Source organism: Salvelinus alpinus, chromosome 6 (assembly GCF_045679555.1).
Source record: "Salvelinus alpinus chromosome 6, SLU_Salpinus.1, whole genome shotgun sequence".
Taxonomy (NCBI): domain Eukaryota; kingdom Metazoa; phylum Chordata; class Actinopteri; order Salmoniformes; family Salmonidae; genus Salvelinus; species Salvelinus alpinus.
Window position 1 is genome coordinate 75,951,645 of NC_092091.1, and position 16,897 is coordinate 75,968,541.

At 47.3% G+C, this 16,897-nt stretch overlaps 1 protein-coding gene across 2 annotated transcripts; it reads left to right on the plus strand.

Annotated features, from left to right (window-relative positions):
* The first annotated feature begins 296 nt into the window (after positions 1 to 296).
* vwa10.2 (von Willebrand factor A domain containing 10, tandem duplicate 2) lies at positions 297 to 12,884 on the plus strand. Of its 2 annotated transcripts, none has more exons than XM_071407887.1 (18): positions 297 to 451; positions 1,316 to 1,629; positions 1,833 to 1,985; positions 2,483 to 2,623; positions 2,774 to 2,867; positions 5,134 to 5,262; positions 5,606 to 5,792; positions 6,438 to 6,607; positions 7,322 to 7,434; positions 7,656 to 7,772; positions 8,096 to 8,255; positions 8,359 to 8,435; positions 9,738 to 9,870; positions 9,962 to 10,114; positions 10,309 to 10,401; positions 10,690 to 10,976; positions 11,176 to 11,422; positions 11,606 to 11,800. In XM_071407887.1, exons 2-18 carry the CDS (start codon positions 1,441 to 1,443, stop codon positions 11,665 to 11,667), a joined length of 2,505 nt encoding a protein of 834 aa, XP_071263988.1. In that variant the 5' UTR covers positions 297 to 451; positions 1,316 to 1,440; the 3' UTR covers positions 11,668 to 11,800. The 2 variants fall into 2 exon arrangements, with proteins under 2 accessions (XP_071263988.1, XP_071263987.1); XM_071407886.1 differs by having other exon boundaries at positions 300 to 451; positions 11,123 to 11,422; positions 11,606 to 12,884.
* Positions 12,885 to 16,897: the final 4,013 nt, after the last annotated feature.

A 16,897-nucleotide genomic window follows, 5' to 3' on the forward strand; every position in this document is an offset into this window, starting at 1 on the left:
CAACACGGACAGTAAGGCCTCTCCCACTGTCCTCCCACTGCTCTGACACACACACACACACACACACACACACACACACACACACACACACACACACACACACACACACACACACACACACACACACACACACACACACACACACACACACACACACACACACACACACACACTGTACACACACACTGTACACACACAGCCCTCCTCTTCCTGTGTATCTGGAGGAGTGTTCTGTTTGGGAATTCTTGTCACGGCCACCTGAACACTGAATGAGTGACTTCCCCTCGTCACTCCACCCAGGTGTAGCAAGTTATAAAGGAGCAGAATGAGCCCCCACACAAACTGATAAGGACAAAGAATGTGAAACACACAGAGAAAACTGTACACACACACTTGAAGTCTACTTCCACCACCACTGCCAACGTGGCCGTCAGGACTTCACGACTCACAGGTAAAACACACATTTTAATGTCATTTTAATCAATTATACCTGTCAACATTTCAGTTGGAATTTTTGTAAGTCAACTTTGTGTCTTCTAGACTTCATCTTTAGTTCATTTCGCACTGTTTATGTAAAGTATTTGAATGGAAAATTGTTTTCCATTTCTTAAAGTGCGTTCGTTAGATAACAAGTTATTTTAGTGATATGTACAATGTGATCTGAGATATGGTCAGGACTTAAGTGAGAATATTTATGTCTCCCCTCCCTTGTCTCTCTCATGCCTCCCCCTTCATTCCCCTTTCTCTCTCATGCCTCCCCCTTCATTCCCTTGTCTCTCTCATGCTTCCCCCTTCATTCCCTTGTCTCTCTCATGCCTCCCCCTTCATTCCCTTTTCTCTCTCATGCCTCCCCCTTCATTCCCTTTTCTCTCTCATGTTTCCCTCTTCATTCCCTTTTCTCTCTCTGCTTCCCCCTTCATTCCCTTTTCTCTCTCTGCTTCCCTCTTCATTCCCTTTTCTCTCTCTGCTTCCCCCTTCATTCCCTTTTCTCTCTCTGCTTCCCTCTTCATTCCCTTGTCTCTCTCATGCCTCCCCCTTCATTCCCTTTTCTCTCTCATGTTTCCTTCTTCATTCCCTTTTCTCTCTCTGCTTCCCCCTTCATTCCATTTTCTCTCTCTGCTTCCCTCTTCATTCCCTTGTCTCTCTCATGCCTCCCCCTTCATTCCCTTTTCTCTCTCATGTTTCCCTCTTCATTCCCTTCTCTCTCTCTGCTTCCCTCTTCATTCCCAATCTCCACACAGGCGTTCCCACTACAGCTCGTTAACCCTGAGTAACCTCTCCTTGATTTGCTCTCTGTCCTTTTGTGTCTCTGTAGGTTGCAACAGGCTCACAGAACCAGGAAGATACTTGATATTGGACTCTGATCATATCTCACACACAGAGAGAGTTATTAGAGACCTCCACCAATCTCCTTGGACCCTCAAGACTTTATGCACTGCCATGCAGACCTCCCTCCTCTTGATGGCGCTGTACCTGTCCATTCCAGGGGGCACCCAGGCCTTCAAACCCCTCATCTCAGGAGGGGGCTCGGTCACACACCGTGACATCACACAGAGGGCTGTATTACGCAAAACCGCCGAGGTCTGCCGCGCCCTGGCTGCCGCCCAGGGGCGGGACTTCAGCCTGCCGGTGAGTTGACTATTGGTGAATGTTGTGACAGACTGGAATGAGCTACTGGAAATGAACTCATGTTTTTGTAATTAGTTCTATAATAAAGCAATGAATGTGCAAATAAGACATTTTTTTCACCAGACTGAAAGTAAGTCTCTTACTTGTGAGTTTCCCCTACAAACCAATTAATAACCTGTCTGTCTCTCTCTCTCTCTCCAAAGATTGATGACAGTCTCACCATCGTCAAACTACAGAAGGCCTGCTCTGCAGACTCCTCCTCTTCCTCCCTCGTCTCCACCATCCTCTTCCAGAGCGCCATTGTCAAGATGTACCTTAGCAACGCCCTGGTGGACATGGCGTTTGCTCTGAGCAAAGTGAGGATGACAAGATGATGACGAGAATGATGGTGATGATGATGATAATGGTGATGATCACGACAATGATTATGATAATGGTGATACTGGTGGTTATGATGATGATGATGATAATGGTGATGATGCATGTGGCGATGGCGATGATTATGATAATGGTAATGATATTGGTGATGAGGATGTTAATGATGATCAATATGATGATAATGATGCCAATTATTATTTGGATTATGATAATGGTGATAATGCCAATGGCGATGATAATGATGGCTATGATGATAATGGTGATGAAGATTGTGATGATTATAAGGTTGATCATGATGATGATGATAATGGTGATGATGGTGATGATAAGGGTGATGATAATGGTGATGATAATGGATACGAGGATGATGAGGTTGATGATTGTGATGATAATGGTGACACAATGATGATGATGATGATGATGTCGACATGATGGTGATGATGATGATGATGATGATGATGATGATGTGAGCCAGGCGCACCACTTCGACGGGGAGACCTTCCAGGGGGGGCGGGCCCTGATCACGGCGGGGGTGTCGGAGGTCAAGGCCAGCGTCAAACGAGGGAGATTCCTATTGGCCAGGCTGGCGCTGGGACGAGTCTGTCACACACTACAGGTGAGCTGTCTGTCACACTACAGATGAGGTGACACACAAACAAGCACGCATGCACACGCACAAACACACACACATACTACAGTTGAGAGAGGGAGATGATGAAGACTGGTTGTGCTGATACTGTGGAGATGATTGTGACTGTCTCTCCAGGACTTCTACAGCCACAGTAACTGGGTTGAGATGGGAAACAGACAGCCGTACAGCACTCTGATCAGACCTGACCTGCAACTGGTGAACCTGGCAGGTACTGTGTGTGGAACTACCTGTAGTTTATTTCAACCACCCCCAGATATACCCACCTATATCGACACAGTACAGGTAACTACATGCAAAACAAACACGTAGCTAAAACGCCTACTTTATAAAGGCATTTGTTCATAAAATAAAGAAACCCCTCCTCACGGATTGATAAAGAAGTATTTGGCTGTGTGCCAATGTCAACACTAAACCACTCCCTCTTTGTATCAGTCGACCAACCAGCCTGGAGATAATAGACTTGTCATCGCTTCTACACACTTCACACCCCTCTATACATAGTCACTTTAACTCTACCTACATGTACATATTACCTCAATTACCTCCACTAACCGGTGCCCCCGCACGTTGACTCTGTACCGGTACCCACTGTATATAGCCTCACTATTGTTATTTACTACTGCTCTTTAATTATTTGTTACTTGTATTTTTACTTAACACTTTTTTAAAAACTGCACTGTTGTTAAGGGCTTGTAGGTAAGCATTTCACTGTTGTTAAGGGCTTGTAGGTAAGCATTTCACTGTTGTTAAGGGCTTGTAGGTAAGCATTTCACTGTTGTTAAGGGCTTGTAGATAAGCATTTCACTGTTGTTAAGGGCTTGTAGGTAAGCATTTCACTGTTGTTAAGGGCTTGTAGGTAAGCATTTCACTGTTGTTAAGGGCTTGTAGGTAAGCATTTCACTGTGGTTAAGGGCTTGTAGGTAAGCATTACACTGTTGTTAAGGGCTTGTAGGTAAGCATTTCACTGTTGTTAAGGGCTTGTAGGTAAGCATTTCACTGTTGTTAAGGGCTTGTAGGTAAGCATTTCACTGTTGTTAAGGGCTTGTAGGTAAGCATTTCACTGTTGTTAAGGGCTTGTAGGTAAGCATTTCACTGTTGTATTCATGTGACAAATACAATTTCATTTGATGACTCCACATACTGTACTCTAACTCTACAGTGGACTCACTATCTCTCTCTCTCTCTCTCTCGCGCTCTCTCTCTCTCTCATCTCTCTCTCTCTCTCTCTCTCTCTCTCTCTCTCTCTCTCTCTCTCTCTCTCTCTCTCTCTCTCTCTCTCTCTCTCTCTCTCTCTCTCTTCCTCTCTCTCTCTCTCTCTCTCTCTCTCTCTCTCTCTCTCTCTCTCTCTCTCTCTCTCTCTCTCTCTCTCTCTCTCTCTCTCTCTCTCTCTCTCTCCTCTTTCTCTCTCTCTTCTCCCTCTTCAGGCCCCAGTACTCCTGTTATAACCCCCTCTCCTCCCTCTTCAGGCCCCAGTACTCCTGTTATAACCCCCTCTTCTCCCTCTTCAGGCCCCAGAACTCCTGTTATAACCCCCTCTTCTCCCTCTTCAGGCCCCAGTACTCCTGTTATAACCCCCTCTTCTCCATCTTCAGGCCCCAGTATTCCTGTTATAACCCCCTCTTCTCCATCTTCAGGCCCCAGTACTCCTGTTATAACCCCCTCTCCTCCCTCTTCAGGCCCCAGTACTCCTGTTATAACCCCCTCTCCTCCCTCTTCAGGCCCCAGTACTCCTGTTATAACCCCCTCTCCTCCCTCTTCAGGCCCCAGTACTCCTGTTATAACCCCCTCTCCTCCCTCTTCAGGCCCCAGTACTCCTGTTATAACCCCCTCTCCTCCCTCTTCAGGCCCCAGTACTCCTGTTATAACCCCCTCTCCTCCCTCTTCAGGCCCCAGTACTCCTGTTATAACCCCCTCTCCTCCCTCTTCAGGCCCCAGTAATCCTGTTATAACCCCCTCTCCTCCCTCTTCAGGCCCCAGTACTCCTGTTATAACCCCCTCTCCTCCATCTTCAGGCACCAGTACTCCTGTTATAACCCCCTCTCCTCCCTCTTCAGGCCCCAGTACTCCTGTTATAACCCCCTCTTCTCCATCTTCAGGCCCCAGTATTCCTGTTATAACCCCCTCTTCTCCATCTTCAGGCCCCAGTACTCCTGTTATAACCCCCTCTCCTCCCTCTTCAGGCCCCAGTACTCCTGTTATAACCCCCTCTCCTCCCTCTTCAGGCCCCAGTACTCCTGTTATAACCCCCTCTCCTCCCTCTTCAGGCCCCTGTACTCCTGTTATAACCCCCCCTCCTCCCTCTTCAGGCCCCAGTACTCCTGTTATAACCCCCTCTTCTCCCTCTTCAGGCCCCAGTACTCCTGTTATAACCCCCTCTCCTCCCTCTTCAGGCCCCAGTACTCCTGTTATAACCCCCTCTCCTCCCTCTTCAGGCCCCAGTACTCCTGTTATAACCCCCTCTCCTCCCTCTTCAGGCCCCAGTACTCCAACCTGTAGGAACTGTATGGGAGGTAACTGTACTGATAACATCCTACCAGAGGTCTTACAGCAGGGCCTGCTCACCTCTGGATACTTCAACCTGTTCTCCTCCAACAAACCTGCAGGTACACACACACACACACACTTTGTCTTCCTCTTCTTGATAGACAGCAGCTAATGGGGATCCTAATAAATACAACCAAATAAACATTATTTTATGTAACCTTTATTTAACTAGGCAAATTCTTATTTACAATGACGGGCTACCCCTGCCAAACCCGGATGACGTTGGGCCAATTGTGCACCACCCTATTTGACTCCCAATCACGGCCGGATTATGATACAGCCTGGAATCAAACCAAGGACTGTAGTGACGCCGCTTGCACTGAGATGCAGCGCCTTAGACCGCTGCGCCACTCGGGAGCATTGACGCAAACTAACTCACACACTCATCTCTCCCTCTCCTAGGGAAGTGTAGCCACGGCGGGTCGTTTGACCGGACCAGTGGTCGGGACCCGGAAGGGGGCATCAACAAGGACGACGTGGGGTCCAGTCACGGTCACCTCCACCACACTGCAGCCGACGTGGCCGTCAACGCTACCATGGAACTATTGGAGGACATCAGAGGAGCTGCCGGGGACAAGGACTTCCTACGGTGAGAGAGAGAGAGGCTGAAGTAGGTGGGCAATGTTTAGGCAAGAGGTGATTATTTGTGATGTTTTGTGTTCAATTGGAGGATTTTTTCACTACTATGGGCAAGGATTGGACTACTATATGATGAGGGAGATGTCGTGGTAAACTGATTGGACTACTATATGATGAGGGAGATGTCGTGGTAAACTGATTGGACTACTATATGATGATGGAGATGTCGTGGTAAACTGATTGGACTACTATATGATGATGGAGATGTCGTGGTAAACTGATTGGACTACTATATGATGAGGGAGATGTCGTGGTAAACTGATTGGACTACTATATGATGATGGAGATGTCGTGGTAAACTGATTGGACTACTATATGATGATGGAGATGTCGTGGTAAACTGATTGGACTACTATATGATGAGGGAGATGTCGTGGTAAACTGATTGGACTACTATATGATGAGGGAGATGTCGTGGTAAACTGATTGGACTACTATATGATGAGGGAGATGTCGTGGTAAACTGATTGGACTACTATATGATGAGGGAGATGTCGTGGTAAAACTGTTGTGAGGAGCTAGGATAACAAAGGGTGTTTTTGGTTCATAATTCCTACTCTATAACCTCCCTTGCTCTCTCTCATCCCCTCTCCAGGTTAATGGACATCACCCAGTCATCAGTGTTGTGTTTTGTCATCGACACCACAGGCAGTATGAGTGATGACATCACTGAGGCTAAGAGAGTGTCCTTCTCCATCATCGACAGTAAGAGAAGAACCCAGCAGGAACCTTCATCATACATCCTGGTCCCCTTCAACGATCCAGGTGGGTGTTAGCCTGGTCCCAGATCAGCAGGAACATACATCCTGGTCCCCTTCAACGACCCAGGTGGGTGTTAGCCTGGTCCCAGATCAGCAGGAACATACATCCTGGTCCCCTTCAACGACCCAGGTGGGTGTTAGCCTGGTCCCAGATCAGCAGGAACATACATCCTGGTCCCCTTCAACGACCCAGGTGGGTGTTAGCCTGGTCCCAGATCAGCAGGAACATACATCCTGGTCCCCTTCAACGACCCAGGTGGGTGTTAGCCTGGTCCCAGATCAGCAGGAACATACATCCTGGTCCCCTTCAGAGACCCAGGTGGGTGTTAGCCTGGTCCCAGATCAGCAGGAACATACATCCTGGTCCCCTTCAACGACCCAGGTGGGTGTTAGCCTGGTCCCAGATCAGCAGGAGCATACATCCTGGTCCCCTTCAGAGACCCAGGTGGGTGTTAGCCTGGTCCCAGATCAGCAGGAACATACATCCTGGTCCCCTTCAGAGACCCAGGTGGGTGTTAGCCTGGTCCCAGATCTGTTGTCCAACTCTAACATTACAATCACATCACATGCCAAGTGCCTCCCTGAAATTGGAGCAGAATAACTGTTTAAACCCAAAGTTCTTATCTTTTTACTTATGTGGAATAACATTACATTTTCACGTCCGATCAAATCTTACACAATTTGTCGTGTGTGTGTGTGTATGTGTGTGTGTTTGCAGGATTTGGACCTCTGATCACCACAACAAATGCAGACATTTTCAAACAGAGAATCAACGCCCTGACAGCATCAGGAGGAGGAGATATACCAGAGCTGTGCCTGTCAGGACTACAGGTGTGTGTGTGTGTGTGTTTATATACAGGCAATGTCATGAGCAAAGGTTACATTCACAGTGCCAATATGAAGGCTGCATTTGAATGGCTTCATTTGAAATGTGGTTGCCTGTTTTTGCAACTCTGCCAGAGCTGGTTAGTTAGCCAGTCTATTTCCCATAGAGTTCCAGTCCTTGATCCCAGTGTGGTCTGACTCTTTGCTGAATGTGTTGTAATTCCCAGCTGGCCCTCACGGCGGCGCCACCCTCCTCTGAGATCTTTGTGTTCACTGATGCTCCTGCTAAAGACACTGCACTGAAGAGCACTGTCACTGCCCTCATAGAGAGCACCAAGTCTGTGGTTAGTAGCTTTCACTACTGTTTATCTTTCTCTCTCTCTGTCTCCTTCTCTTTCTGTCTCTTTCTCTGTGCTTCTCTTCATCACTGTCTCTGTCTCTCCCCCTTTTGGAGACAGTTTACTGTTCGTGGGCTCACAAGTTGTCTGACTGAGATTTGATCTAATGTGATGTAAATGCTAGCCATTATGATTCATCTCAACATATCTTATTTCTTTACTGCCATTCTTTCCTAACTTCCACTTTCCTTTCATCCTTTATTCTGTCATCAACCTCTAACTCTCTTCTCCTCTCTCTACCTCTCCTCTGCTCCCTCTCCTCTCCTCAGGTGACCTTCATGTTGACTGACAATCTCCGATCCAGTCGACGTCGTCGTAGGCGTTCCGTGGGCGGGGCTTCAGCCGTATGGCCCAGTCAGGGTGGAGCCTCCAACCGGATGGCCCAATCAGACGCTCAGCTGTACCGTGACCTTGCCCAGGCCTCTGGAGGTCAACCAATCATTCAATTGATTTAATTCATAAAGCAGTTGTCCCAAAGTGTTTTACAGCTTCTTATAGAGTTCTCAGAACATACTGTGGTCCCTTCCCTCAGGTCAGGCCATTGAGGTCACCAAGGAGGATCTGCACCGGGCCACCAGTGTCATCGAGGACGCCTCCTCTGCAGCACAGGTATGATAATGTATTGACCTACAGGCTATAGACCAATGTCCGCCAGCTCAGTGTTCAGTCAGTCACTCTCACTCACTGGACAAGATATACAACTGTACACCTAACAATGACGTCAAGTGTGTTGTTAACATATCTAATGTATTGTCTATTAACCCCTCCTCCTCCTCCTCCTCCTCCTCCTCCTCCTCCAGATGACTGTGTTGTTAACATATCTAAAGTATTGTCTATTAACCCCTCCTCTTCCTCCAACTTCTCCTCCTCCTCCTCTTCCTCCAGGTTAATGTGTTGTTAACATATCTACTGTATTGTCCATTAACCCCTCCTCCTCCTCCCCCTCCTCCTCTTCCTCTAGGTGACTGTGTTGTTAACATATCTAATGTATTGTCAATTAACTCCTCCTCCTCCTCCTCCTCCTCCTCCTCCTCCTCCTCTTCCTCCAGGTGACTGTGTTGTTAACATATCTAATGTATTGTCTATTACCCCTCCTCCTCCTCCTCCTCTTCCTCCAGGTGACTGTGTTGTTAACATATCTAATGTATTGTCTATTAACCCCTCCTCCTCCTCCTCCTCCTCCTCCTCCTCCTCCTCCTCCTCTCTTCCTCCAGGTTAATGTGTTGTTAACATATCTAATGTATTGTCTATTAACCCCTCCTCCTCCTCTTCCTCCTCCTCCTCCTCCTCTTCCTCCAGGTTAATGTGTTGTTAACATATCTAATGTATTGTATATTAACCCCTCCTCCTCCTCCTCCTCCTTCTCCTCCTCCTCCTTCTCCTCCAGGTTAATGTGTTGTTAACATATCTAATGTATTGTATATTAACCCCTCCTCCTCCTCTTCCTCCAGGTGACTGTGTTGTTAACATATCTAATGTATTGTATATTAACCCCTCCTCCTCCTCCTCCTCCTCCTCCTCCTCCTCCTCCTCCAGGTTAATGTGTTGTTAACATATCTAATGTATTGTATATTAACCCCCCTCCTCCTCCTCCTCTTCCTCCTCCAGGTGACTGTGTTGTTAACATATCTAATGTATTGTCTATTAACCCCCCCCCCCCTCCTCCTCCTCCTCCTCCTCCAGGTGACTGTGTTGTTAACATATCTAATGTATTCTATATTAACCCCTCCTCCCCCTCCTCCTCCTCCTCCTCCTCCCCCTCCTCCAGGTGACTGTGTTGTTAACATATCTAATGTATTGTCTATTAACCCCTCCTCCTCCTCCTCCTCCTCTTCCTCCAGGTGACTGTGTTGTTAACATATCTAATGTATTGTCTATTAACCCCTCCACCTCCTCCTCCTCCTCCTCCAGGTGACTGTTCTACAGGAGATAAGGAGCCCAGGAAAGGCAGAGAATTTCTCCTTTACAGTAGACGAGTCTGTGAGAAATCTGAATGCTTACATCACAGGAGGATCCCTCTCCTTCACTCTCACCAGCCCTTCAGGTGTGTGTGTGACAGCCAGTTGTGATTTACTGTACACATCACCTGTCCAGGTAAAGTTTGTGATAACCAGATGTCCCTCTCCTCCCTCTAGGTGTGTCTCAGAGTAACAGTGAGGCCAGCGGTCCTCTGGGGACCATCCAGACTGTAGGGAACCTACACCGCGTCTCTCTGACCACACACAACAACACAGGATTATGGGAAATCAGTCTTAACTCCGTAGAGTCCTACTCACTGAAGGTCATAGGTCAGTAGAGTGGCGAGCCCTGATCCCTGGTCAACAGTAGTGATTATATATATGGAATAGGGTTCCATTTCAGACGTAGTCCATTGTCTGGACTTCCCCTCCTCATCACAACATTTACATATCTATCTTTATGCTCTATGTAAGAATTGTTTAAATAATGGATTATCTAAAGTGCGTGCGTGTGTGTGTTTCAGGTCAGAGCTCTGTTAATTTTGGCTACCATTTCGTGGAGGCTTTCGGGGGCGCTCATGGAGACTTTGGCCTCAAAGAGGGCCGTCCTCTCACAGGTAACAATAAATAACAGAAGAAACCATCTTCAGTACCGGCTTTTTCATCTTCATCTTCCACAGCATCACAGCAGAGTAGTTTCAAATAATGTAAAAGAAAATAATAACTTCCTCTTCCTCTCTACTTCACCTTACCTCTCTGTTTCTACCTCATTTTCTCCCTCGCTCCGTTACCCTTTCTCTCATTCTTACTCTCTCTTTTCCTCTGTTCACTTCACTCTCCTCCCCTTCTCTCCTCTTCCTCCATGTCTCTCTTCACCACCCGGTTTCTCCTCCCCCCCCTCCCAGGCGATAACATAACCCTGCTGGTGTCTGTGACGGGGGGTGACTCTGTCACTGTGACGGCGGTGGCCCTGGTCGAGGCCTCGGGGTCAGGGTCAGAAGTCAACGGAACCCTGCAATCGCTAGGCGGCACCGGCGGCGGGGACTTCCTGGTTACCGTGGCCAGAGTCCCACAGGGGGAGTTTGTGGTGCGTCTGAGGGGAGAGAGCAATAGCGCCACCACCAAATCATCACCTAGCCTCTTCCAGAGACAGGCCTCCACTCAGATAAAGACTTCCAGCATCTCTGTTACGGTCAGTCTTGTAGAACTCTGAAATTGCATCCTTTTCCGTTGGACCTGGGCCGCTAGGGTTCTGATGAAAAGCAGTGCACTACAAGGAATAGGATTGCATTTTGGACACTGTCTTATTGTTAAAAAGTGAAGTTCTTCTCTCTCCAGGCCCAGGCTGACAGTACTCTAGAACCCGGTTCTACCATCTCTGTCCCCTTCAGCGTGGCAATGGCCAACGGAACAGGAGGAACTTTTACCGTCCGAGCCACGAACGACCGCGGCTTCACCTCCTCCTTCCCCGCCAGTGTGTCCGTTGTGACCGGAGGCGGAGCGGCCAACGGTACGGTGACTCTCACGGCGCCCGCCAGCACCCCATCGGGAACGGACGTCACCCTGACCATCGAGGCAGAGTCCGCTGGAGCAGCAGACTTGAACTACGCCATCCTGCGTCTCTCTGTTTTCAGCAAGGTAAGGGTCATGTTCCAAAACTCTAAAATGGGTCTGGCCTCCTTTCCTCATATCCTCTCTCCCTCATGGCCCTGATAAGAATGGTAACAGCTCTACAGGTTAGAGATGGTTCTACCTCCACCACTACTTCAGTTGTCTGACTAAGCTCTCTATCGCTCTCTCTCTGTCTCCCCCCCCCTCCAGGTGACAGATTTCACCCCTCCCCAGTGTGGGGTGGTCAGCGTCTCGTCCAACTGCCCGGCTGACTGCAGTGCCTCTTACTGGCAGCTCTCTGCCAAGCTGACCGACGGTGCCAACGGGACTGGCATCGACCGAGTCACCCTGCGCCAGGGCAACGGGACCCTGAACACTTCTACAGAGGTGGGTACCGGGGGCGAGAACGTGACCCGGGTTGAGTACAGCGCCACCTGCTGTTCAAAGAAGGTAGAGCTGGTGGTAGTTGACAGGGCAGGCAACGTGGGTGTGTGTCTGGGCACAGTGAAGGACTCTGTGGGGGTGGTTGTGAGCTCTACAGCACCGGCCTCTGTCCCCAACACTACAGCTGTACCTGTAGTTAGTACTACATCCACCGGAGGGCCACCTTTGACTCTGTCCCTGTATCTAAGGATCTGTGTGATGCTTTCTCTCCTCCTGTGGAATAGAGTAGAGCTATAGAGTTGTATAATAGTTAATGTTGGTAGATGTCATGTGGAACAGTGGAATCATTGCAAAGAGAGTCAAGTCATCAGACATAACCGGTATGTATATGTTATGTTGTACAAAAAGACAGGGTGGAAATATGTAATGAACTCTGTCATAATACACTGTGGAAACTCTGTCATAACACACTGTGGGAACTCTGTCATAATACACTGTGGGAACTCTGTCATAATACACTGTGGGAACTCTGTCATAACACACTGTGGGAACTCTGTCATAATACACTGTGGGAACTCTGTCATAATACACTGTGGAAACTCTGTCATAATACACTGTGGAAACTCTGTCATAATACACTGTGGGAACTCTGTCATAATACACTGTGGGAACTCTGTCATAACACACTGTGGGAACTCTGTCATAATACACTGTGGGAACTCTGTCATAATACACTGTGGGAACTCTGTTATAATACACTGTGGGAACTCTGTCATAATACACTGTGGGAACTCTGTCATAATACACTGTGGGAACTCTGTGATAATACACTGTGGGAACTCTGTCATAATACACTGTGGGAACTCTGTCATAATACACTGTGGGAACTCTGTCATAATACACTGTGGAAACTCTGTCATAATACACTGTGGGAACTCTGTCATAATACACTGTGGGAACTCTGTCATAATACACTGTGGGAACTCTGTCATAATACACTGTGGAAACTCTGTCATAATACACTGTGGAAACTCTGTCATAATACACTGTGGGAACTCTGTCATAATACACTGTGGGAACTCTGTCATAATACACTGTGGGAACTCTGTCATAATACACTGTGGAAATGTTTTGTTATTACTATTCTCTTAAATCTGTCAATCTGAAACGATGAAGATCTTATCAAAACTTCTGCTTCTGGTGAAATTCCCCTCTAAACCAAGTTGACCGTCAGTTTCATTCTGAATAACTCTTCACATTGACGTCCCACACAGACAGCATAGATAGAAAACAGGACCCCTATAAGGCATAAGGCCATTGGTGATGTATGTGATGAAGTCACAGGGTCAAAATTGTTCCACAAAAAAATGATCACCTCAATTATCGCTTGAATCTTATGTTTAAAACTGATGTACACTGTGGGAAACAAATTTTTTTCCATTGGAAGCTAAAATGGGGGAAGTCACGTGGTCACGTTTTTATAGGGGACAGTGCACAGTAATCAGCATCAATATTACATCCATGTAAATGTGCCGGGGTTAGCCAAAATATAATTTACACCCGTAGTCCCTGGGCAGGTAAGGGCCTTTACACAGCCATTATCTAAATACAAATACACACTGAAACAATACAACATACAAATACATTACATCCAATAATATGTCATTCTAACAACAACACACTATCATGAGGAACCACAGATAACTCATGTGTACAGGTTTGGATTGATTTGAGGCATGTTTTCAATTTAAATGTAAAAGTACAATAATCAGTGCAGCTTCTCTAGTCCGTGAGCATTGCATTCCATCATATTTTAGCTCTAACAGAGAAGGCTGATTGACTGAATTTGCTGTCTCAAAAAGGTACAACGCAATCAACCTCTAGTTGCTGCCATTGTTATCCTGGAGCTGCATTAAACAGTGCCACCTACAGTAAGGCACAGGAACAGACACAGGGCAGAGGTAACGATATCACAAGAACCTGGATAGACTTAACATACACCTGTTAGACAGAAAACACAGTACGTTGTTGGAGATGTCTGAGGCCATCTATGCTGAGGCAGATATGACCAATAAGGTCAAGTTTGACAGAGGTGAGATGGCGGAGAGGATTGTGGATATCTACGTCAGTGCAGACACCCTGAGAGACGGTGAGACCAGCACCAAGAGAGAAGAGACAGCAGACACTGCTCCTAATAATGGACCAGGAGACCAGCACTCAGGTAACACACACACACACACACACACACAAACGTTTATTTGATGTGTCTACAGAGCCTGATAGCTCAGGGAAGAGACCCTTCCCAGTTTTTGCAGTGTGTTTGGGGCTGCTGTGTATTTTAATGGCTGGGATAATAGGCCTGTCTGTCTACTGTGAGTTGGTGTCCAAATTCATTGCTTATCACCTAGTTGTAAGAAGTGCTGGTGATTAGAACTATTCACCTGTTGCTTTACCTAGTAACTATGTTGCATCCTAGTAACTGGTTGCATCACTGCCTGATACGGCAACCGCTTGGCCTCTGACCGCACGGCACTACAGATGGTGGTGCATACGGCCCAGTACAGCACTGGGGCTAAGCTGCCTGCCATCCAGGACTTCTACACCAGGCGGTGTCAAAGGAAGGCCCTAAAACTTGTCAAAGACCCCTGCCATCCAAGTCATTGACTGTTCTCTTTGCTACCGCATGGCAAGCGGAACCGGAGCGGCAAGTCTAGGACCAAAAGGCTTCTCACCAGCTTTTAACGCCAACCCATAAGACTCCTGAACAGGCAATCAAATGCCTGCCCAGACTATTTGCATTGAGTCCCGATACAGACCAGATACAAAAACCTGACTAAAGCGAGAGACCAGCTACAGACCAGATACTACAACCTGACTAAGGAGAGAGACCAGCTACAGACCAGATACTACAACCTCACTAAAGAGAAAGACCAGCTACAGACCAGAAACAACACCCTGACTAAAGAGAGAGACCAGCAACCAACCAGTAGTAACACCCTCACTAAAGAGAGAGACCAGCTATAGACCAGATACAACACCCTAACTAAAGAGAGAGACCAGATATAGACCAGTAGTAACACCCTGACTAAAGAGAGAGACCAGCTACAGACCAGATACAACACACTGACTAAAGAGAGAGACCAGATATAGACCAGTAGTAACACCCTGACTAAAGAGAGAGACCAGCTACATACCAGTAGTAACACCCTGACTAAATAGAAAGACCAGCTACAGAAGGCAAAGCCCTTTGGATGAGTTACTTGTACAGCTGCCACTGCTATCTTGATTTCCTTGTTTCTCCCATCTGCTCCTCCCCCTCTTCTCTGAGCAGACAGGCCTGTAGCCCTACTAAGTCCAAACTCCACACAGACAGTGTGGATATGCTGCTGGAGAGCCAGTATCCATGTGTACGATGTCTCTCATTCACTTTCGCTTGTAAATGTCTAAACTCACCAAAAATGACATTCGCTAGCTCAAACCTATATACAGTGCATTCGGAAAGTTTTCAGACCCCTTGATTATTTTAAAGACTTTTAAAGACATGGAAAGATGACAATTGTTGCACAAACCATAACTGGATCCATGAGAAAATGATTTAACAATAACCTACTTTAGCCTCTCTACACTCTTAGCACCATTTTTTCTATCTAGAACCGAAAAGGGTTCTTCGGTTGTCCCCATAGGAGAGCCCTTTGAAGAACCCCTTTTGGCTCTAGGAGAACCCATTCGGTTCCAGGTTGAAACCTTCTGGTTCTACATGGAACCCAGAAAAATTCTACCTGGAACCAAAAAGGGTCTCATATGGGGACAGCAGCAGAACCCTTTTGTATTTTTTGGTGCACTTTTAACCCTTTTAACCCTTTCTCCCCAATTTCGTGAGATCCAATTGGTAGTTACAGTCTTGTCCCATTGCTGAAACTCCCATACAGACTCAGGAGAGGCGAAGGTCGAGAGCCATGCGTCCTCTGAAACACAACCCCGCCTAGCCTCACTGCTTCTTGACACACACTGCTCTGGAAGCCAGCTGCACCAATGTGTCAGAGGATACACAGTACAGCTGGCGACTGAAGTCAGTGTTCTTGCTCCCAGCCTGTCACAAGGAGTCGCTAGTGCGCGATGGGACAAGGGAATCTCGGCCGGCGAAACCCTCCCCTAACCTGGAAGACACTGGGCCAATTGTGTGCCAACCTCATGGGTCTCGGACGGCTGCGAAACAGCCCGGAATCGAACCCGGATCTGTAGTGACACCTCTAGCACTCCTCTAGCACTTTAGACCGCAGCGCCACTCGGGAGGCCCCAGAACCCTTATTTCTTATAGTGTAGGTTTGAGAAGTAGGAGAGGAGATAGAAGGTCAGGATTCTAGGAAAGACTGATTGAGATGGAGCCTTAGTGTCACATGGAATGATGCTGGAGAGACGAAGCAGGTACGGGGAGTGGAATGAGACGGACATGGAATGAGACAGCGTCAGCAAACTAATACAAAAGACAAAAACAATACAATGCAGAAGCCGGGAATAGAGCTAGGGAACTGACAAATATAGGGGAGGAAATAAACAGATGATAAGTGAGTCCAGGTGAGTCCAATTTCACTGATGTGCGTGATGAGTGACGCCAGGTGTGCATGATGGACTGCAGGAGTGCGTGATGCAGGGCAACCTGGCGCCCTCAAGCACCAGGGGGAGGGAAGAGCGGGAGCAGACGTGACACTTAATGTCAGAGAGAACCGTAGAGGAGGAAGAAGACAACTGGAGAATGAGACAAATAATGATGTTAAGATTTAGAGGAGAGTATGTAGACATACAGTACTCTGGAAATATATCAGTCATTTATTAGCAACATGTCATGTGGTTTGCCATAGGCATATGCTCAGCTAAATTATTTTCTTGCATTTTTTAATGGTTAATTATTAGCAAAAATCGCTTTGTTCTTCTTCTTGTTAAAGGCACATAATAATAAATAAAGGAACAATGTCTACCAGCTTCTTGATTGAATGTGATTGGATACTTAAGAGTGTCACATGCAGTTGGACACAGACAAAGGGCAGAACAGTACTGAGGGGACACATGCATGGCGCATGAAGACACACACGCACGCACGCACGCACGCACGCAAACACA